Source organism: Artibeus jamaicensis, unplaced genomic scaffold (genome assembly GCF_021234435.1).
Source record: "Artibeus jamaicensis isolate MK-2021 breed Jamaican fruit bat unplaced genomic scaffold, CSHL_Jam_final contig_3206, whole genome shotgun sequence".
In the NCBI taxonomy this organism is placed as follows: Eukaryota; Metazoa; Chordata; class Mammalia; order Chiroptera; family Phyllostomidae; genus Artibeus; species Artibeus jamaicensis.
The window spans coordinates 2,405,907-2,430,153 of NW_026521757.1; the positions used below are offsets into that span (position 1 = coordinate 2,405,907).

General features: G+C 36.0%; 1 protein-coding gene across 2 annotated transcripts in view; it reads left to right on the forward strand.

Annotated features, from left to right (window-relative positions):
* Positions 1 to 24,247, forward strand: part of EPHA6 (EPH receptor A6) — a 911,975-nt gene that overhangs the window by 775,620 nt on the left and 112,108 nt on the right. For both annotated transcript variants that reach the window (XM_037132782.2, XM_037132783.2), the window contains exon 14: positions 14,041 to 14,250. In XM_037132782.2, coding sequence (XP_036988677.2) covers positions 14,041 to 14,250 — 210 coding nt within the window. The remainder of the gene's footprint in view (positions 1 to 14,040; positions 14,251 to 24,247) is intronic.

A 24,247-nucleotide genomic window follows, 5' to 3' on the forward strand; every position in this document is an offset into this window, starting at 1 on the left:
AAGGCAAAATATGCTCATTACCCTAGATAATGTTATGTTTAAAAAAGATTATGTTCAAAACAGTGTGAGAGGCAGACACAGACACACATGGTTTGAGGCAATGTTGGTGTAGACAGGATGCTTTGAAGGCGTTAAAGTGAGAAACTTGGTTCATCTTTATTTCCCCACTTTCCTGACCCATCTCCCCCTTCATCCAGTCTATTGCAGGTCTTGCTGCTATGGCCCCCACAGCAGATCTCAAACTTCATTTAAGCCACCAGTTTCTCTCTCCTGTGTGACTCTAATAGCTTCCAAATTGATCTCTCTGCTTCCATTCTCCATACACAAGTCAGAATGTATGTATCACTCCCCAGCTTAAGTTCTTCTCTAACTTCTCATTACTTTTAGAATAGATTTCAAACTCTTCACCTTGACTTACAAGACCCTACCTCATTTTGCATTTTGCTTCTGCCTACCTCTTCTCTCTCTCTCTCTCTCTCTCTCTCTCTCTCTCTCTCTCTCTCTCACAACAAGTTCTGGCCTCATTGGCTTTCATTTCCTCAGCATGCCAAACTCATTCCTGACTTAAGTCATTTTTACATGCTAGAAAACTAGTCACAGGCTCCAACATGTCATTCATTCCCTTTCATACACATTTTATTTATTTTTTATTTTATAGTTTCTCTTTATCTGAAAGTATCTCATTTATTTTTTTACCTATTTCTTTTCTGTCTCCCTGCCTCTAATTAAATGTAAGTACAACTGGAGCAGGTACCTTTCCATTTGCTTCTTACTTTGACTCCAGCAATTTAAGCAGTAACTGGCCTATAGTAGATGTTCAAAGAGTACTGTTGAAAGAAAGAACTTGGGGATTAAGCAAGAACCTCCTAAAAGAGATAATACTTATCATTAAAAAAAAAACCTCCAGTGACAGAAGACTAGAAGAGTATTCCTGGAAGAATAAAGTACATTAAATATGAAATAGTTGTAAGTATGGAGTAAACACAAAAAATTAAATCAGAAGAAGGTTATAAAACTAGAGACAAGAGCAAGGGTCATAACTTTGTATTGAATACTGTACTTTGTTCAGTCATTGAAGGGTTTTAAATGAATGAGTGGCAGGGTGATATTTGTATCTCATAGAATATATTTGTTAAGTACATTTATTATGTTGAAAAATACATGTATGCCTTTTCAATGTTGCTAGACAATAATGTGATTACATCAAGACAGCATAGCACTCAAATACTACATTTGTCCTAAGTACAGGCTGAGTACTTGAGGTCAGCCTAAGATGAATAGATGAAGAGAGGCTTAAAGTGTCCGTGGGGCACAACTTAGAAGGCGTAGCCTTGACAACCATGGTCAAGAGCTTGCATTACTGTGGAGACAATGTGGCGCGCCAGTGACTGCTCAGATCTGACGCATGCTGTGCTCTAGGGTCTTAGAGAGTCTGGTACAGTTCTGCAATTTTCAAAGTTGCAGACATCATTATATATAACCTTCAGAAAACACCTTCCAATCAGCCTCATCCTCTCTGTCATTTAGAGGTTAAGCTCCAGGTTTAACCAGGTTTATCAGCAGTAAGGTTGAGAAACGAAGAGAAAGGATGAAGACAAACTTTGAATTCTTGGTACTGAGCTCTGAGATGCAGTGTAAATATGCCACATCCACTCTCTCTCATCTGAATCTGCCTTCCTGGGAAAATAACCATATGTCATTAAAAAATTCATAGTTTCTTTTTGATTAATCTCTAGTAGGAAGCCCAAAGATATTAAATCTCAGTGCTTTCACATTTTTCTCCTCCCCTCATAAACAATTCAATTCAATTTGAATTAATATTTATCAAGTGCTGACACAAGACACAGCTGTATAGTGGATGCTGTGATAGAATTGCTCTCTAAAAGGGAAAAAACACATATCCAACCTTAAGAAAAGAAAATGGTCTTTTTTATACAACACAATAAGAAGAATATAGCAATAGCAACTGGTGCCCTACAAAATAGTATCAAAGGCTATTTAATTCAATCACCTTTTATTAACCACCCACCAAATTCAAAAAAACCAGTATGTCCTAAACCACATTTGAGGAGGCTCTGTTGTTAAGGACTAGAAGAAAGAATATAGATTTTGTTTGAAGGAGACAGTTTCATCATTGGTAGAGAAATAGATTTGTGCCATAACTCAAGTATGAATAAATGAGACTGTTCCTCTCAACCAAACATAGATAAATAAATCATCATTTTTTGGTTTATCTGGAATGTTCTTATTTGTTTGTTTTTGGATTAATAGTCTCAGAGCCCTTTTACACCTTGCTTGATTAAGCCAAATTATGCTTCCCAAACCAGCCTAGACTGGGTCTTTATGCCAAAGTTTGGTTTAACTCTTTTTCAGACAATTCCAGTTAATAAGAATATAGGCTCTGGAATTAGACTGCCTGGATTCAAATCCTGACTTTAGAAGTACTAAGTTATTAAATCTTGTTGTGCTTCAGTCTGATTATCTATAATATGAAGATAAAAACAACATGTATACATATCACAGGGTTGTTACAAGGATTAAATGAGATAATACCAGTAAAGAGCAAATAATTGTGACTGGTTTGTAGTGTTTAAAGAATGTTAGCTATTTTTTCCTAGGAATAATGTGGCAACAATTGAAATATAAGTTTCAAAAAATATATAGAACTATTTTGGGAGCTTCTCATTCATCAAGCCCACAGTCTATAGATGATAGATGATAGATAGATTTTCTATATCTGTCTATAGACAGATTATGTTTCATGGGAAGCAGATTCTTTAGAGGCTTTCATGAAGGAACTTTCTTGGGAAAAACTCTCGGAATCAACTCCCTTATTTCTATAGGTTCTAGAATTTTGGAAGCTGGTGGTTCTTTCCTCAGTGCCTCTCTGGAAAATGCCCTTGAATTGAGAAAGCTACTTCACCCAAGGCTATGACACTCTTACGGGGCAGCCTGAATCAATGATTGATTGATGTGGGGTATGAGGGCCCAGCCCCTTTTCCACATTCTGGGCCAAATCTGAAGAGACTGTGGTCATGTGAACTGAAAATAATAAATATGCTACATTGGATAGCCCCATGAAATAACAGAGAAAGTGGTTTACATTCTTCTTAAACACTAAAAGCTCATTTTAAACACTAAAAGCTCATTTTATAATGCTACTTGTTGTTATTAGAACTGTGATTGCTATGTTGCTGATAATAAAGCAATTAATACAAGCCTTTTCAAATATCGGTAATAAGAACAGTTAAAATAATGTTAACTTACATGAAAGAGAAGAGGAGGGAATGCTCCCAAACTTACTTCACAAAGCCAGGTAGGAAAGCTAGACAAGGATAATACTAAAAATGAGAACTACAAGCCAGTATCCCTCATGAGCATAGATGAAAAAATCCTCAACAAAATATTAGCAAACCATTCAGCAATACATTAAAAGGATCATACACCATGGTCAAGTGGAAGTTATTCCAGGGGTACAAAGTTGGTTCAACATCCACAGATCAATTCATATGATTCACCACATTAACAAAATGAAGTATTATAATCATACAGTCGTCACAATAGATGCAGAAAAGGCAATTGACAAAATTCAATATCCATTTATGATTTAAAAACTCCACAATATGGCTATAGAGGGAACATATTCAACAAAATAAAGGACATAAATGACAAGCCTACAGTGAACATCATACTCAACTGTGATAAGCTAGAAGCTTTTCCTCTAAAATTAAGAATAAGACAAAGACACCCACTCTCACCACTTTTGTTCAGTATAATACTGAAAGATCTAGATAGAACAATTAAACAACAAAAAGAATTAAAAGGTATCCTAATCAGAAAGGAAGCAGTAAAACTGTCTGTATGTGTAGATAACATGATATTATATATAGAAAACCCTGAAGACTCCACCAAAAAAGCCTGTTAGTAATAAATAAAGTCACTAAATTTACAGGATACAAAATTGATATACAATAATCAATTGCATTTCTGTACACTAACAAACTATCAGAAAGAAATATGAAGAAAACAATGTCATGTACAGTTTTATCAAAAAAGAATAAAATGCTTATGAATAAATTTACACAAGAAAGAAGAAAATTTTTACACTAAAAACTGTAAGGCATTGCCCTGTCTGGTGTAGCCCAGTGGATTGAGCACGGGCCTGTGAAGCAAAGGGTCTCCAGTTCGATTCCTAATTAGGGCACATGCCTGGGTTGCAGACCAGGTCCCTAGTAGCGGACACATGAGAGGCAACCACACATTGATGTTTCTCTCCCACTCTTTCTCCTTCCCTTCCCCTCTCTCTAAAAATAAATAAAATATATTTTTTAAAAAACTGTAAGGCATTGAAGAGGATCCAAATAATGGAAAGATACTCTGTGCTCATGAGTTAGAAGACTTAATATCATAAAATGTTCATACTATGCAAAAGCAATCTACAGAATCAATGCGCAATCTCTTTCAAAATTCCAATGGCATATTTTACAGAGACAGAAAAATTAATCCTAGACTTTCTTCGGGATTACAAAAGGCCCCAAATAACCAAAACAATCTCAAAAAATTTTTAAAAGCTGGAGGCATCACACTTTCTGATTTCAAACTGTATTACAAAGCTATAATAATTAAAACAGGATAGCACTGGCATAAAAACAAACACATAGAACAGTGGAACAAAATAGGGACCCTAGAAATAAACCCATGCATACCTAATCAATTAATTTAATAAAAGAAGCACAAAATATACAATAGGGAAAGAATAGTCTCCTCAATAAATGGTAATAGGAACACTGGACAGCCATTATACAAAAGAATGAAACTAAATCCCTATCTTGCACCATACACAAAATGAATGAAAAACTTGAACATAAAACTCAAAACTGTGAAACTCCTAGACAAAAATATGAGATAAACTCCTTGACATTAGTTTTAGCAATGATTTTGAGAATGTGGTAACAAAAACAAGACAACAAAATAAAAATAAATAAATATGATTATAACAAATTAAAAAGCTTCTACCAGCAAAAAAAAAGATCAACAAAATGAAAAGGCAACCTATGGATGGGAAAAAAACTTTTGCAAACCATATATTTGATAAGGAGCTAAGACCCAAAATATACAAGGAACTCATATAACTCAAGAGCAACAAACACAACTCAATTTTTTAAGTGGACAATGGACCTGAAAAGAAAATTTTTCAAAAAATAAAAGACATACAAATGGACAACAGTAGATGAAAAGACATGTAACACCACTAATCATCAGGAAAATGCAAATTAAAACCATAATGAGATATCACCTCTCCCCTGTAGGGTAGCTATTATCTAAAGGACAACAGTAAAAATGGTGGTGAGCATGCAGAGAAAAGGGAACCCTGTACATTATTGGTGGAAATAGGAACTGGTACAGCCATTATGGAAAACAGAAAAGCAATTACTGCATGGTATCACTTCTATGTTGATTCTAAAAAAAAAAATGAACAGAAAGAGACAAGGAGAAGGAAGAGGAGGAGAAGGAGGAAAGGAGGGAAGAAGAAAAGTTGGACTCAGAAACAAAGAATGGAAGAGTAGTTGCCCTGAGTGGGGTGAGTGGGGGAAGTAGAGAGAGATTTTTTAAAAGGTTCAAATATTCAGTCATAAGAAGAATAAATTCTGAGGATCTAACATATATAGTTGATAACACTATTATATAATTAAAATTTGCTAAGAGGTTAGAACTTAAATGTTCTCACAAAGGAAGTTAAATATATAACAAAAAAAATATCTTGCATGATAACCAAAGAATGGAACTCAAATATCTATCAAATGATGAATAGATAAATAAAATGAATACAATATCACTTGTCAGTAAAAATAGTCAAATACTGCTGCTACATATTAAAACATAAATGAATCTTGAAATTATACTAAATGAAAGACAGTCATGAAAGACCACACTGTATGATTCCATTTATATGAAATATCCCAAATAGCCAAATTTGTAGAGATAGAAAGTAGATTAATCATTGCCTAGGACTGGTGGGGGGACTTGGGGAGAATGTGGAACGACTGCCTATGAGTATTCTGGTTCTTTGAGGAATGATGAAAAGGTCTTAAAATTTATTATGGTGATTGTTACACAACTCTGTGAATACAGTAAAATAATTAAATGTACTATCAAAGTATAAATTGGGTAAAAAAGGTGAAGGGATTGAGAAGTACAGACCAGTACTTACAAAAAGTCATGGGATGTAAAGTGAAGCCTAGGGAATATACTCAATAATATTGTAATAACTGTGTGTGGTGTCGGGTGGGTAGTAGAAATATCAGAGGGAACACTTCATAAAGTATGTGATTGTCTAAATACTAAGCTGCACACTTGAAACTAATGCAAGCCATATGAAACTATAATTGAAAATTTTAAAACATAAATTATATGGTATATATCTTAATAAAGCTGTTAAAAAATAACTTTGAATAAAACATTAGTAAATCGAAGCCTATATTGTATAAGAGAATTATACCTCACAACCAAGTGATATAACCCTGGAATGCAAGACTGCTTCAATTAATGCTTCAATTCACTTTTTAACTTCAATTAATGTCACTTGTATTAAATAGCTAAAAAGAGAAATGATCTGATTATATAAAAAGCATTTGACAAAGCCCAATACCCATTCATACTAAAAACTCTCAGTAAACTAGGAATACAGGGGAACTTCCTAAATTTGATAGAGGCGATCTACAAAAAAACCTACAGCTAACATCATACTTATTGGTGACAAACATGAAGCTGTCCCACTAAAGTCAGGAACAAGGCAAGGATGTCCACTCCCACTACTTCTCAATGTCATACTGGAAGTCCTAGCTAATTGATGTGGACATGGGCCCACAGTGTCTGCGTCATTATGGATGAAACTAGACGTGCACTCGGACTACCAAGTCCGGAGGAGGAAAAGGGGCAGCATGGCTTTTCTCTCAAGGGGAGCAAAAGCTCTGGCCCTTCCCATGACCAGCTTTTATTGGGTTTCTCAGCACATTACAAGATGGTCCTCATTTACTATGCACCGATTGCTTCAGGGGGTTACCTTTTACAGACAACAAAGGAGCCAATACCTCTAATTACATTACAGAAGAGGGATATTTGCAGATGAAAAGGGAAAAGTGGTTGAATCAGTTACAATTGTCCTTGGAAGGTTTAGCATGGATTTTAGGAAGTTATTTTGCAGTAAATGTTTGCCACTGGGGGCTGGGCCCCGGCCACACAGAATGGTCTTCTACAGCTAAGCTATAAGACAGGATGGGGCAGGGGAAAGCATACAACTGGGAAAGAAAAAATAGAACTGTCAGTATTCACAGATGACATATAGAAAAATCTGAAAAAAAATGACAAAAAAAAACCTAGACTAATAAGCAATTATGGTGAGGTTGCAGGAAACAAAGTTAATATAAAAAGTCAATTGCTTTTTTATATACCAGCAATGAACAAGTGGAATTTGGAATTAAAACCACAATACTATTTATATAGTAGCACCCCCGAAATGAAATACTTAGGTATGAAATAAAATCTAACAATGTATGTACAAGATGTTTATTAGGAAAACCAGAAAACTCTGATAAATAAAACAAAAATACTAAATATATGGAGAGATGTTCCATGTTTATGGCTAGAGAGACTCAATATTATGAAAATGTTGGTTCTTCCTATATGATGCATAATTTTAATGCAATCCCAATCAAAATCTCAGTAAGTTATTTTGTGGATATCAACAGACTGATTGTAAAGTTTATGTGTAGAAGCAAAGACTGAGAATGGCTGACACAGTACTGAAGAAGAACAAAGTTGGAGGAGTGAGACTACATGACTTGAAGGCTTCTTATAAAGCTGCAGTAATTAAGACAGTGTGCTGTGGGTGAAAGAATAAGCAAATAGATCACTGGAACAGAATGGAGACCTGATAATAAGCATGGTCAACTGGCTTTTGACAAAGGAGCAAAGGTAATACCATGGAGCAAAATTTTGTCTTTTCAACAAATCATGCTGGATCAATTAGACATCCACATGTAAAAAATTGAATCTATACATTTGCACTTGAACAACAATAAAAAGGTAAAGAAACTACTGATTTGGAATGGCATGTAGGTAATTAAATGGTTCACTGTTATATAAAACATAATAAATATCTTTGTACATGCAAAATAACAAATCTAGACACAGAACCTTACTTTCTTCACAAAAATTAACTCAAAATGGATCATAGACCTAAGCGTAAAAGGCAAAAGCATAAAACTTCTGGAAGATAACATGAGAGCAAACCTAGATGACATTGGATATGGCAATCACTTTTTAGATAAAACGGCAAAGGCACAACTCAAGAAAGAATTAATAAGTTGGATGTCATTAAAATTTAAAACTTCTCCTCTGCAAAGACAGTGTGAAGAAAATGAGAAGACAAAGCAGAGACCCGGATAAAATATTTGCAAAAGACACATGTAGTAAAAAATAGTTATCCAAAGAACACTTAAAACTCAAAATAAAAAAAAAAATTTTGATTAAGAAATGAACCAAAGACCTTAATAGACACCTCACAAAATAAGATATACAGATGGCCAAAAAGTGCCTGAAAAGAGGTACTTCATGTGTGCCTCTTCATCATATATCATCATATGATCACATCATAGATCATCAGAGAAATGCAAATTAAAATGAGACAACACTGTGCACTTATTAGAATGGCCAAAATCAGTAACTCTGACCCAGATGCTGGATGGGTGTGGAGCAACAGAAACCCTCCTTCACTGCTGGTGGAAATGTAAAATGGATCGGGCACTTTGGAAGATAGATTGGCAGTTTCTAACAAACCTAACATTCTCTTACCCTACAATCCAGCTATTGCCCTCTTCGGCATTTACCCAAAGAAATTGAAAACTTATACACATATAAAGCCTACAGCCATAAATACATTATAACCCCATACGCTTATAGAAGCTTTATTTATAATTGCCAAAACTTGGAAGCAACCAAGATGTCCTTCAGAAGAGGAATGGGTAAATAAATTTTAGTATATCCAGACAATGTAATATGAATCACATTCAGCACTAAAAAGAAATGAGCAATCAAGCCATGAGGAGACATAGAAAAACTTTTTTTAATTGCTGTTCAAGTACAGTTGTCTCCATTTTCCAGCCACCATGTTCTGTCCTTCCCCCCATTGTCCCCATTCATGGGTCCTTTATACATGTTCCTTCACAACCCTCCCCCTTCTGCCCTCTGTTATCTCCTCCCACCTCCTCTCTGGTTACTGTCGGTTTGTTCTTTATTTCAATGTCTCTGGTTATATTTTGCTTGCTTGTTTCTTTTGTTGATTAGGTTCTAGTTAAAGGTGAGATCATATGGTGTTTGTCGTTCACTGCCTGGCTTATTTCACTTAGCATAATGCTCACCATTTCCATCTGTGCTGTGGGGAAGGGTAGGAACTCCTTTCTTTCTGCTGCATAGTATTCCATTGTGTGAATGTACCACAGCTTTTTGATCCACTCATTTACTGATGGACACTTAGACTGTTTCCAGCATTTGGCTATTGTAAGTTGTGATGCTATGAATATTGGGGTGCATGGGTTCTTTTGGATTGGTATTTCAGGGTTCTTAGGATATAATCTTAGCAGTGGAATTGCTGGGTCAAAAGACAGTTCCATTTTTAGTTTTCTGAGGAAATTCCATACTGTTTTCCACAGTGGCTACACCAGTCTGCATTCCCACCAACAGTGTATTAGGGTTCCCTTTTCCCACAACCTCACCAGCACTTATTATTTCTTGATTTATTTATGATGGACATTCTGACCAGTGTGAAGTATGTTCGGATGTAGGTTTTTTTAAGACTTTATTTATTCATTTTTAGAGAGAGGAGAAGGGAGGAAGAGAGGGAGAAAAAACTCAATGTGTTGTTGCTGCTCACAGGTCCCCAACTGGAGACCTGGCCTACAACCCAGGCATGTGCCCTGATTGGGAATTGAACCAGCAATGCTTTTGGTTCCCAAGCCTCAACCCACTGGCCAAACTGGCCAGGTCTCAGTGTGGTTTTAATTTGCTAGTGATGCTGAGCATCCTTTCATATGTCTCTGGGCCCCCTGCATGTCCTCCTTGGAGAAGCATCTGTTCAGGTCCTTTGCCCACTTTTTAATTGGGATCTTTATCTTTCTAGAGTGGAGTCATGTGAGTTCTTCGTATATTTTGGAGATCAAACCCTTGCCTGAGGCATCACTGGCGAATATGTTTTCCCATATAGTTGGTTCTCTTTTCAGTTTGCTGATGTTTTCTTTAGCTGTGCAGAAGCTTTTTATTTTGATGAAGTCCCATTTGTTTATTCCTTCCTTTATGTCCCTTACTCTGTGGGATATATCAGTGGAAATATTGCTGTGTGGAATATCTGAGATTTTTTTGCCTATGTTCTCCTCTAGGGCTTTTATGGAATCATGACTTATCTTTAAGTCTTTTATCCATCTTGAGTTTATTTTGGTTTATGGTGTAAGTTGGTGGTCAAGTTTCATTTTTTTTGCATGTAGCTGTCCAGATCTCCCAACACCATTTGTTGAAGAGGCTATTTTTACTCCATTTTATGCTCCTGTCCCCTTTGTCAAATATTAATTGACCATAGAGACATGGGTTTATTTCTGGGCTCTCTATTCTTTTCCTTGATCTATGTGTCTGTTCTTATACCAGTACCAGACTGTTTTGATTACAATGCCTTGTAATATATTTTAATGTCAGATATTGTGATCCCTCATACTTTGTTGTTCTTTCTCAGAATTGCTATTGCTATTTGGGTTATTTATGGTTCCATGTAAATTTTTGAAATGTCCGCTCAATATCTGTGAAATATCATTAGTATTTTAATAGGGATTGTATTGAATCTATAAATTGCTTTGGGTAGTATGGATATTTTGATGATGCTAATTCTTCCAATCCATGAGCACAGTATAAGCTTCCATTTATTCTGTGTCTTCCTTAATTTCTTCAGTATTGTATAGTTTTCTAAGTACAGGTCTTTTACCTCCTTGGTTAGGTTTATTCATAGGTACTTTATTTTTCTTGTTGTTATATCAAATGGGATATTTTTCCTAATTTCTGTTTCTGACATTGCATTGTTGGTGTACAAAAATGCCTTCGATTTCTGAATATTGACTTCGTATCCCACTGTTTTGCCAAATTCACTTATTAGGTCAAGTAGTTTTTTTGTAGAAGTCTATAGGGTTTTCTAAGTACACTATCATGTCATCTGCAAACAATGAGAGTTTTTGCTCCCTCCTTTCCAATTTGGATGCCATTCATTTCTTTTTCTGGCTAGAACTTCCAGTGCTATGTTGAATAGAAATTGTGGAAGAGGACATTCTTGTCTTATTCCTGACATTAGAGGAAAGTTTTTACTTTTTGCCCATTGAGTATGATGTTAGCTGTAGGTCTCTCATATGTGGCCTTTATTATGTTGAGGAATGCTCCCTCTACTCCCACTTTGCTGACTGTTTCTATGATACATGGGTGCTGTACTTTATCAAATGTGTTTTCTGCCTCTATTGATATGATCCTGTGATTTTTGTCTTTCCTTTTGTTTATGTGAGAAAAACCTTAAATGCATATTACTAAGTGAAAGAAGGCAATCTGAAAAGGCTACATACATATTGTATAATTCCAACTATTAACATTCTAAAAAGGTAAAACTATGGAAACTGTAAAAAGATCAAGGGTTTCCAGGGTTGGGAGTTTCCAGGGTAAATAAGTGGAACACAGAAGATTTCACAGAGGGCAGTGAAAATACTCTCCATGATACTCTAATGGTGGGTACATGTCATTATAAATTTGTCCAAACTCATACAACATTCAACACAAAGAATGAAGCCTGTTGTAACTTCTGGGTGATGATGAGGTATCAGTGCATGTTCCTCAATTGTAACAAATGTACCACTGTGGTGAGAGATGTTGATAATGGGGGAAGCTATGCATGTGTGCGAGCAGAACATATGCAAAAAATCTCTTACTCTTTATTTTGTTGTGACTGTAAAACTGCTCTAAAAATTGTTTTTAAAAATAACTTGGGGCTTTGTACCACCCTCAGAATAAATAGAAAATTAAATTTCAACCTGTTGTTAAATAACTACTTCTTCTTATGACATAGAGTTTATGTTGCCAATTGATTTTTTAGAAAAGTGAATTTTCTGACTCATTAAAATTTTTAAAAACTACATAAAATTATAATATCAACAGTTTTATTAAATAATAATTATTAAAATAAATCAGTGGCCACTGTTTGTTTTGTATGTGATTCTCACTACAACTCTGACTTATTCTAGTCTCATAGTACAGGTAAGGATGCATTTCTTAGTTTTAAGATGGTCTATTAACATTTCCTACTATGTAGAAATAATGCATTGACAACACTGTGGCACCAAGAAACTTCACTTTCTAATAGGTAAAAGAATGACCTCTTTAAACTTAGTGTAATCCTTTCTTGGCCAAAAGAATTTATGATTTCAATTCTACTCAAAGTCTTTGAGATTCCTAATAGAGGAGAGGTAGGTAGGGCACATGATAAAAGAGGCAGATTTCATCTAATAGTACGCTGTCTGAGAAGATGGATTGGAAGCATTAAGAGCTAATAACATCAAAGATTTTCTTCGCTAAGTTATCTTTTATACATTAATTATACAGAAGAGCCTACCTAAATGGATACTCTCGCCATAGAATATTTCTTTTAAGAGAGGGTTCTTTTCCTTACTCTGCACTTCAGTTGGGTGATGTTATCACAGAGCTATCAGGGAGATAAGTTGATATTGTAAAACAAAGTGTATCTCATTTGTGGTATAAGCTTATTCCTTTGACCGACCAATGAATCATCACTGTATGGGATACTGTGACACTGTGATATAGTCAAATCATCGCCGTCTCTAAGATGCTCTGTAGCTTTAAGTCAGATATCTATGAAAACTGCTTAACTTTGCAGAATTTAAGATACTTATGTATGCATCTACCACACTGTACAAGGTAATATGGCCCTATAATCTCTTACTAGATATTCATTTTTAATATCATTCATGAATAAATGTTACCTGATGTATAAACCAACTTGAGAATCTTTCTTGTTTCTCTGTATCTTCATTAAAGACAACAATATCCAAATAACTAAGTAGAACAATTTGTATTATTTTTCAATCTTAAAACTCTTTTATTTTCATTTTCTCTAATTTCTAGGGTAATATTTGAATCTGGTCTTATTTGTGTACACATCTTGTATGGATGACAATTGGATGCATTTACGTTTTTAAAAAATTATTTATTATTTTTAAATCAAGGTTGGAGGAATAAATATTCAAGGGATCGACTGCTACATACCCATGCTGCACCCAGCCTGTTGGTCATATTTCAACTTTTCCAACTGGGAGCTAAAATAGACCTGTTTTCAGTCACTTGCCAACAACTTCCTATTTGCTCTCCATATATAATGAAAGAATGAGAAAATGTAGTTATTTCCTATTTGCGTGTTTTTTTTTTCTCTTGCAGCTTTCCTAAGCCTGTATCTTGTTTATACAACCATTTTTTCTTTTTCCTTAATGACGTGTTTTTACCATATTTCCAGTTATCACACATCTTTCATCCAGTCCTAGGTTTTACAGGCCTTCTGCCCACCTGTGTGGCTGGTTCAGCGCTCACAACTGTGGAAAGTGAATTCTGTTTTCTTCATAAGCTTTGCTATTACCTTATTTGATTTTACTTCCCTCTTCTTAAAGTTTTTGCAGATGTTTTTTTCTGGAAGTTAATTAGTTGGTTCCCTTCTATCCCTTACTTGTTATCCTTCCTCACTTCCAGCTAGAGTTTTCTTTCCTTTAAATGTCAAACAGGTTCTTTCATTTTGTTGTGAAAATAGTCAGTGGTCAGAAAACTTGATGCTTACATTCACTGAATCCAGTAAAATAGGTTCACAGACTTTATTTAATACAACACACACACACACACATGAGCATGTATGCACACATTAAATTAAAATAAATCAATATAATTTGAATTCTCTTCCAGAAACACGACGGCCACTTTACAGTCATCCAGTTGGTCGGTATGCTTCGAGGCATTGCATCAGGAATGAAGTATCTTTCTGATATGGGTTATGTTCATCGGGATCTAGCAGCCAGGAATATATTGGTCAACAGCAACTTAGTATGCAAAGTTTCTGATTTTGGTCTGTCCCGGGTGCTGGAAGATGATCCAGAAGCTGCTTATACAACAACTGTAAGTTTACCTGTTCCTTTCCAATATAGTATGTTTGTTTGCTTTTGTTGTTTTGATATCACTAGAGTAATTCTGTTTTGTTTTTCTAATTTTCTGCTCTCGTTTGTCATTTTCCCACTTTAACATCGTTATTTAATTGAAAAATATTTATTTTATCTGAATGCCTGATTAAAACAAAACCTTCTTATATTTAACTGTCTTATTTCTTCCATTATAATGGAACTTTGTTTTAACATAATCAGGGTTTTCTTAAGATTTTTATTTAATTATTTCTAGAGAAGTAAAAAGAGGGAGGAAGAGAGAAAGAGAAACATCAATGTGTGGTTGCCTCTCGTGGCCCCCACTGGGGACCCGGCCCACAGCCCAGGCCTGTGCCCTGCCCAGGAATCAAACCAGCAGCCTTCTGATTTGCAGGCCAGCACTCAGTCCACCGAGCAACACCAGCCAGGGCTATTTTAATATAATCATAACGTCCATGCCTTCACACAAATCTGTTTTGCCTGAGCTATTTTTGGTAATCCAGTAATTATCTCCTTTAAATGGCATTCCGTGCATTGAAGAACAGTGCCATCAATTAAGTCAGTGGCAGTGAAGAGCCAGTGGTTATGAAATGACATCTGTTTTCCTCACAGCAAATGTTATGGAATAATCTGATCATACTTAAAAATGAGCAATGTGTATAAGTTCCTCTGAAGACATATAAGTACACTCTAAACCTTTATTAGAATGATACTTGGGGAAAATGTGAGCCAGAATAAAAGGCTAAAACTTTAGAACCAAATTAACATGTAAGTTATATGATCTCTACATAAGTCGAGAATATATCATTTAGGCATTTCCTAATGCCCTAAAACTATGTCATCCCACTGATCATTTTGGTGATTGTTTTAAGGAGTTCAGTCTCAAAGTCTCTCTTCTGTTATCTTAAAGCTAATAACTTATAAAACTATACTATATTCTGTTATTTTTAAACAAACCTCTTACCATTGGCTCATTTGATAGTCAAATTCAATGAAAAATAAGTCAGCAAAATTATTCTAGATATTTTATCCTCTTCTCTTTTTCTAGCCTTACACATTACTTCACAAGAGGCAAATCCATTATTTAGTTCCCTATTATTTTATTTCTATGAGAATATTTTGAAACTTCACTGTAAAAAATTACTTTATATTAGGTACATGTTTAATATTATGAATGAAACAGGTTATGCCCTTACTATGTTTGCTTTGCAGAAATGTTCCATATTAATTAATCAATGATATTTTCATTAATTTCTCTAACAAAGAAATACGGTTTCAATGAAAATAAGTCAATCTCTCAGAGTCTAATGTATAAGGTAATAGTGTCTATTGATCTTTTACTTTGACCAAAAAGCTTCATAAAATAAGTCTATCAAGTCTAAAAATAGATTGTATATTTTAGAAATGAACAGTATTTTAAATCCATTTTGTAATTGGAAAGGTCAAAATTATTTTCCTTAAGAATTTTATTTTCTTCTCTTTTATTTTTATAACTATAACTTGAAGCAACTTTTCAAGTTATAAAACAATGCAGCTAAGATTTTCTTCTTATGCATGTTATTTACAACCTTGGAGAATAATGTTTAAAGTTATACAAGTATTATAAAGCATATGTTTATAAAAATTGCAACAAATACTATCTACAAAAAATGAAGATAGGAAATAATTAATAGGAAATAACCACTAGGCTCTTTCTATGCTTATATAGATGTACTTGAAATCCTTTGTTAAATAATCCTTCAACTGCTTTTTAAAAAGGGAAGCTTAAAGTAAATTTAAGGAACTAATAAAATTGACAGAGTAATCAAAATTTTAAAGTATACATATGTTTGGTTGGGTCAGTTCTGACATATACATTCCAGATATTCTCTGTCTTACATGATTATAGAGACTGAGAGGCCTAGAACAGTGCTATTTTAATGTAAATTTGACTGCAGAATTAAACATAAAATTAAGTAACCAGTACATTAACTCTCCAAAAAGTATCTCTTAAAAGCTATACATTATGTCTCAATTAAGAAATGTCTCTGAATTTAACAGGTATCAATTAAATAGTAAATAGTGTCATCAAGCACATTTTTTTAAAAAATCAGAAATACCTAAATGCTCAGAGGACCCTAGGGTACAAACCATCATACACCAGTTACTTGAATTTATAACAAACATGGACATTCCCTTCTTAAAATGACAGAGCTCTTCCCTTCAGAGGCTTACCCTGTGTCAGGATAAACAGTGCTTCCTTGAGTTAAGTGTTGCCCCAGCAGTCTGAAAAAGAAATATGGAAGTACCAAAAGTGCGCAGGTCTGAAGAAGTCTTCACAAAAAAGATAAAATTTGAAACAGTATTAAGAGATTCCATTAGGCAGAGAGTTGGGGGAAAGGTCTGAGTACAGGAAACAGAAAGATAAATAGGTATGGAAATTTGGCAGAGTGAATGGTCACAGTGATGAAAATGTGAACAATTTGGGATGGGGGTGAAGAGAAGTGGAGGGGCCAGGTTGTGAAGGTAGTTAGGTGATACTTCAAGGTTTTTCTATAGGGATTAAGAGACAGACATTGATTGATTTAAATAGGGAAATCAAATGCATGTGCATCTTAGAAGCTATCAGTAAAAACAGTATGAAGAAAGGTGAAGGAAAGGAAGGTAAAAGAGGAGAAGGGTGGGGAGGGGAGGGGAGGGAAGGGCAGTGGAAGGGAGGAAGGACAGGAGGACCGGTTACCAGGAGACCTGTTAGGACATTACTACTATAGATCCGAAAGGCTATGTGGCTTTAGGTCACAGATACGCTGTCTCAAAGTCATAGCATAATGCTAGATTGAGCACTGGCATTCTGATGAAATTCTGTGTAAAATTTTTGGACTATATATAAATATACTTAGGCACTAAATATTTTTATGTCCTGTTAAAATGAATGACATGGTTAGAAAACTACCTAGTGAAGATATATCTCAATTCAAGCAAACCTTGAGTAATAAAATACTGCAAAAGAATGTGCATTTATTTGAAAATGATTCTTTGTTTTATAAAAACATTTATATGAAAATAACTTTAAAGAGCAAGCTCCCTTGATGTATGTTTTTTAAAGTATGGTTTCATTTTCTAAAGTCGCATTTGTTAGAATATATCTTTTACCATAAATGATTTTGATTTTTTTCTCTTGCTGTGTAAGTATAATTTCTGTTTCCTCATTATTTATAAATGGTTTTACAATCTCTGTTTAAGAAAGGTTAGGAGGAGAGGGAGGCTTGTGGAGGATTTTAAAAATAGGAAAACATCATGGATAAAAATTATTTTTTGTAATCTTCAAGAAAATAATTCTTAGAACAGTACTCAACATGGACGTTTTCATTAAGATGACTTTACCAATGTAGAGAGCCACATACCACAGCAAAGAGCAGTAAGAACCGGTTAATTAAAAGATAGGCTGGAAAGATGGAGTGAGCAGTGTGAATCCAGAGCAGGTTATTGCACTGAGCAGGTCAGTCAGCATGTGGCAGATAAACAGGATGGCCACTGGAACCGGGTGGCCAGACCCGACCGAGAGGTGACAAGATAGATTACCCTGCCAAGTGCTGAGTCCATTAGTACCCTATTTAGAAGGTGTATACATTAATATAAAAGAACATATTAGCTACATTATAAACTGCACTGCATAAAATAAAATGATGTAATTTATGACTACACATAAACTGAAATCTCTCCTTACAGCTTAAGAGTGTTTTGCATACCCCGCTTCAGATCTAAGACCTAGTCATTCAGCATGTGTGCAACCCAGCTTATTGTGGAGTGACTATATATAAGGCCCTTTTCCTTGGAGGGCCAATAACCAGAAACAAAAGGATTCTTTTTTTAAGAGTTTTTAAATTAAATTTATTGGGGTGACATTGGTTAATAAGATTATATAGGTTTAACATGTACAATTCTGATACATCATTTGCATATTACATCGTGTGCCCACCACCTTCAGTCAAATCTTCTTTCATCACCGTGTATTTGACCCCCTTTACCTTTTACTGTGCCCTCTCCCCTTCCCTGTGGTAGCCATCATGCTGTTGCCTGTGTCTGAATTTTTGTCATAAAGGGAATCTTGAGAAAGGATAAACTATACAGAAAGAGGACCAAGAGTAACCAAATAGAGTTAAGCATAATAAAACCAACAGATGTGCAAATACCAAAATAGCATGATGGCTGCAAGAGTAGTAGCAGATTTTCCTGGTAAGCCTGTACTAAAATGTGTGTATATCAAGCCTTTGCAAAGGGAACTTCATAACTTGTAATGACATGAAAACTAAGAAATATGCATTGTGGGCTAAAGATAGAAGGGGAAAAAAAATCTCATAAACATGACCTAGATGAGGATGAGTCCTTGCTTTTATGTGCCAATTCTATGAAAGTATACCAGGCATTCAGGGGAGATTGCTGAATGATTATGAACCACACCTAATGATACATATACAGTTAGCAATGTATATAGTTAGTGATGTAACATAATCTGCATGAAATTTTCTGAGTTTTGATTATTCTCATTTGATTACATGATCTCCTGTCTGGTTGTAATGCAGATGCTAAGAAATCTCTTCCTTTTCCGAATCTGCCCCACATTTACGTGGACAACTGCTATATTTCCTAAGACAGAACGATGACTTTCTCCTTTGAATATTGCTAAGTCACCAGTCTTAAACTTACATTAAAATGTTAAGCTTCTTTGCTCTCAAAAAGGAAAACGAGGTCTTATTTACCTAAAAAGTATATTGAAAGATGTATTCTGGCTCACGCTTATCCATTTGAAGAGATAGGTTTTACTTAAAATATAATGCGAGCTACTGTTCAGATTTTTTAATTATAATGAATAACTCCTCATATATTATGAGATCAAAATAAAATTGAAGAATCAGTTTATCACAATATTTTCTAAAAGTTAAGATTCCTTGATTGTAACTTTCAATTATGTTTATTTTGTATTATTCAGGGCAAATTTTGCTTTTGAATTTGACAATAGCAATTCCCAGTAGGTACTTTCTTAGTTGAAATACAGAGCCTCATATTGACAACATAATCATAGTTCTGTCACGTGTTAGTTCTATTTATTTTGCATTCACAAGACCTCCTCCATTCTCCAACTCTTAACCTCCTCTATTCTACATAAAATATGAAAAAAAGTCAAATCTCCTATCAGTCTAAGTAGGCATGTTTATACCCAACAAGAAAGTAGTTATAGAAAATAATGGAGCAGCATGAGGGAGACATATTTACATGTGCATTTTAAGTCGGGAAAAGATCAGAGCAACCTTCCTCCTTTACCTAATTCAAGTGTTTATAAACTGTCTTGACATTTTGACATGAATTTTTAAATCTTGAGACTTGTCCAGGTTGAAGAATAAGTATTTTCAACATATACAAAAGTGGGCTGAAAATTATTTTACTTCATTCTCTATTCTGCCTTTAACTACTTGAATTTGACGTGAGAAATTGAGATTTACCTTCAGAGGAGGGAATATGGCAGTGGGTAGGAGGGAGCAGATTCCACTTCCCCCTAAACACGGGAGAAATACGTAGCTGATCTACGGAGGAACAGAGCAAACAACCAACAGTATCCTGGCACATAGGAAGATAGGAGACCAAAAATTGTAGCGGACATTGAAAAACCAGATGGTAAGGAAAGTGCTTCAGGACAGTAAGGTCCCTGGGACCAGGGTGGCTGCAGGCCCAGGCCCTGCGCCCGCCAGGTCTGCCATAGGGTTCTAGGGAGACAGCCGGGTCAGTGGCTCCTTCCACAGCCAAACAAGGTTTGGGCAGCACCGGGAGGGACCTAGGTGTTTGAAGTCGCAGAGAGGGGAGTAAAGACTAAGTGGCAAACACACAGAGACTGTGAGCACCCACGGAGTCTGTGGAGGATGACGGCTGGGGAGAGTTTAGAGTCGCACAGTGATGGGCTCTGACCCTGATAGTCACTGGTCTGGCTGGAGAACTGGGCTGTGCCAGAGGCCAGGCCGCTGTACTGAGCAGCAGGCTGGAGTAGGAGGAATTTCTCAAAAAGAAAAAGTAAAAAAAGAGACACTGTTTGGGGAATGCTCCTGCAGCAGCAGCCCCGGCCTCCTCCCCACCCAGCCCACCCCACTTGGCCACAGAAGGCCCGGCACACCCCCATACCACTGGGAAGGGTGCGCACCCAAACCCGTGGGCCTGGAGGCAGCCTGGCCGAGCACACTCCCGAAACCCAGGGAGAGTGCACTCAGCAGAAGGCCCCCGAGCCCACACCCCTAACCCCAGGGAGTGTGTGCTCTGAGGATGGGCTGGATTCCACACTCAAAGCCCAGGGGAGAGGCGCCTGGCTAGCCCTGGGGTGAGTGCGGATCAGGAAGGGAGAAAAGCAAAAGCAGTCGCCCTTCAGCCTGCTGCAGCCAGCAAGACCAGAAAAACTGGTTTGTTTGAAACCAGCAAGAGGCTATTTTTTTAAGTAATTCTTTATTTTTTATTTTTATTATTTTATTATTTTTTAATCTTTTAATTCCTTTTTCCTCTCTTTCCTTCTTTTTTGTTTTATTCCTTATTTCTCTCTTTCCAATGTTATCTCTTCTTCCTTCCTTCTTTTTTTTTTAATACCGACAAGGGAGACAAAAAAATCTGGAACTGTGAAAAGACCAGAGTTGAACCCAAAGAGGGGGCATCCCAACAGCTGAGACAGTGAGACAAATTTCACTTTGCTATTAAAAAGAACCTGCAAGTTGCTGCATATTTGTATTATTATTTTTTCAGTATTCTTACACCTTTTATTTGAATAGTATTTTTGTATTCCTCTTCTTTGTGTATAGTCTTCTCTGCTTGGCTAGTTATATTGTATCATTTGACAGGTTTCCCCTGTTCTCTCATTCACAGTGTATTGCTAATTTACTGTCCTTCACTTCGCTTGTGTTCCTTTAGCACACTGCTGAAGGTCCTATACTCCCTACTCTTGTTATCCAGTTCACATAGATTCTGTCATATCATTGTTGCTCCATTATTATTGCAAATAATAATTGTTCCATACAATTGTAAATACTTCACAACACCCCTCCCGGATCTTAGCCCACTTCACAGTTTCCTGAACTCCATTACTATAGTGGCTAACTCTATTTGCTCACACACTACACCTATTTACTATCCTTTACTCTCGCCTTACCACAGAATCTGACCTCCCACAACCTCACTGCTTTCTAGATCCAACTCACAATCCTTTCCTCCCCAACAAGAGTCTTATCTTCTTTCCATCCTTTCTTAAAACTGGCTAGTCGGGTTGAAGATCACCGTTAACATTACGCAAGAACCGCTACTGTAAATATCATAGAATACACTCTTGCCGTCTTAAACCATTTTGCCTTTCCCCTCCAACTGATCACAAAAAAAGAGTAAGTGGAAGCTGTGAACACCAGGATACCCACTGGAACAGGAAACCCAACAACAAAGGAACCACCAACAGGTAACAACAGAAGAAGGTGAAGGAGGGAGTGGAAACCATACAAATCTCAATCCAGAACCTATCTGGAAATATGACTAAGTAGTAGAGAAATTACCCAGAACAAAAAACTGAACAAGAGCAAGAGAGAATCCTCAAAACCCTCTACACTCGGGAAAACCAGCGTCAACACAACCTGCCCTCACCAGCACAACAAAGTACAAGAGGTGGTGGACAGAGTGACCCTCAGTTAACCAGCTGGTGGGAAGGACCCACCAAAGAAAGACCCAACAATCAAAATCCAAAAACAATCACAGAGCCAACTTAAACAACAGCCCAAGACCAGTGAGCTCAGGAGATCAAGGAGACTGCACCACTGAATCTCACAGGTATCCTACCACAGAAGTTCACACCATAAACCCAGGGAGTCAGAACAGATAAATTTAAGAAGCTGAGGCTAACAAGAACAGTCTCACAAACAATGGGAAGACAATGAAACAATCCCCAAAAGAAAGGAAAGGAGGAAGCCTCAGAAAGAATGCTAAATGAAATAGAAGCAAGTCAACTATCAGATATTGAGTTCAAAGCAATGGCTATCAGGAAGCTCAGTGAGCTTCCTAGAGTTGCTTTGGGAAAAACTCCATTTGTCATTTGTGCAAAGCATGTACAAAAACAAACTCTTTATAGGTGGGTATAAGCCCTTTGTCTTTCTGTCACACATTTTCAAACAAGGACCTGAAGGCCTCAGACCTGGGAAGGCATTACTGAAGACAAGTAACCACTGAGAAAATCTAATTTTTATTCAGCACTGAAGGCTTAGTTTGTGACTTACCAGTAGTTGCTTATTTTCTTTTCTAAAAGTTGTGAATCCCTCTAGGTTGGTATAAAATGCTGGAGAACATGAGGTTTGTCTTTTACATTTTTTAAAGCTTTCCAGCACCTAGAATAATATACTACTTAATGGAAGCTTAATTAATTGCTGATAATTAAACCAGAAGAAAAAAAATAATTGAAACTATAAGAATATTGTTATCAGTGAAATTACATCTATTTCTTCTCTGATACCACTGTGAACTACAACCCACCAATGAGTGAGTTTAAAACAATCCTTAATGCATGATAAAGAGGTGATGCCCTGGCTGAAGTGGCTCAGTGGATTGAGCACAGGCCTCTGGACCAAAGGGTTGCTGGTTCAATTCCCAGTCAGGGCACATACCTGGGTTTCAGGCCAGGTCCCCAGTAGAGAGCATGTGAAAGGCATCCACACATTGATATTTCTTTCCCTCTCTTTCTCCCTCCCTTCCCCTCTCTCTAAAAATAAATAAATAAAATCTTTTTAAAGTAATTTTAAGAAAAAGAGATGAAAAATTTCAATAGAAAGCAGCAAATTTAATAAATATCAAGGCACTTTTAACAATGAATCAAGGTATTCACAAACAAGGGGGGAAATTCTGTTTTACAATCTGAAAACACTCTACGAAATGCTTTGAGCACAAAAGGATACCTACAGCATGGGATCTGAGACAAATGGTTCACAAAATCACATAATACATAGTATTTTAATACCTACAAATACCCAAAATACATACCATCCTTCTAAATGCTAATCAATGAGCAATAATTAAATGCCAGTCACATTTCTCAGAGTATTCAGTATATACCTTGATGATTAACCAACAACCACAAGAACTACCAAGGGCTTTTGTTTCTGTGTTTTGTTTCTGTGTTTGCCATTGTCTAATTCAGCGTACTCTCCCTGCTCCCAGTGATGTCAGAGCAAACCCACACTAAATTGATTTACTGGAAGATCAATTAGCAGATGTTCAGCAAGCAGAAAATACAGTGCTCATTGGTCGATCTTGCTTGTACAGAAAAAGAAACAAAGTCAGACAATGAACACAAAGCTGCTGACTTTACACCTAGAATTTTAAAGATACCATCTGAAGCAACAAAATCATTGCTAATGCTAAATTGTGAGTTTCATCTCTGATATCAGAAAAATGCTTTTTTCCACTGAAAATAAAAAAACTAGAAAGAAAAATATTAAAATGCAAGCTAAATTACAAGAAAACACTATGGAAAAGTTTTTCCCAGTGTGAAGAGATTAATGTCAATGGCAAATAAATTAAAAACAGTTATTAATTATTTGTGCTGTTTGTGACAGACCGTGTTAACTGCCTTCCCAATGTCTGTTGTCATCTTTTCCTCACTAATAAAACCTTTAAATTTAGATGTTTGTCATCAGCCCAGAAATAATGGCTTCTATAATAAATCATGATTTCTATAAACCAGTTATATATATACTATTCTCTTTGCCACTTAAATTTTAAACTTTGGTCACTTAAATATAAAGGGAAGTGCGATTGGTGACTTCTGGAAAAATTTCTGGTTAAGATCTACCAGACATAGGCTTGGATGGAGAGCTTTCTAGTACTAGCCCTTTCTTTTCTTTATCTCCTTGAATTTAGTCTTGGAAGGACATAGTGCTCAGAGCCGTGTCATCTCCGGAGTCATGAGGCAGCAAGCCAGGGAGACAAACATGCTG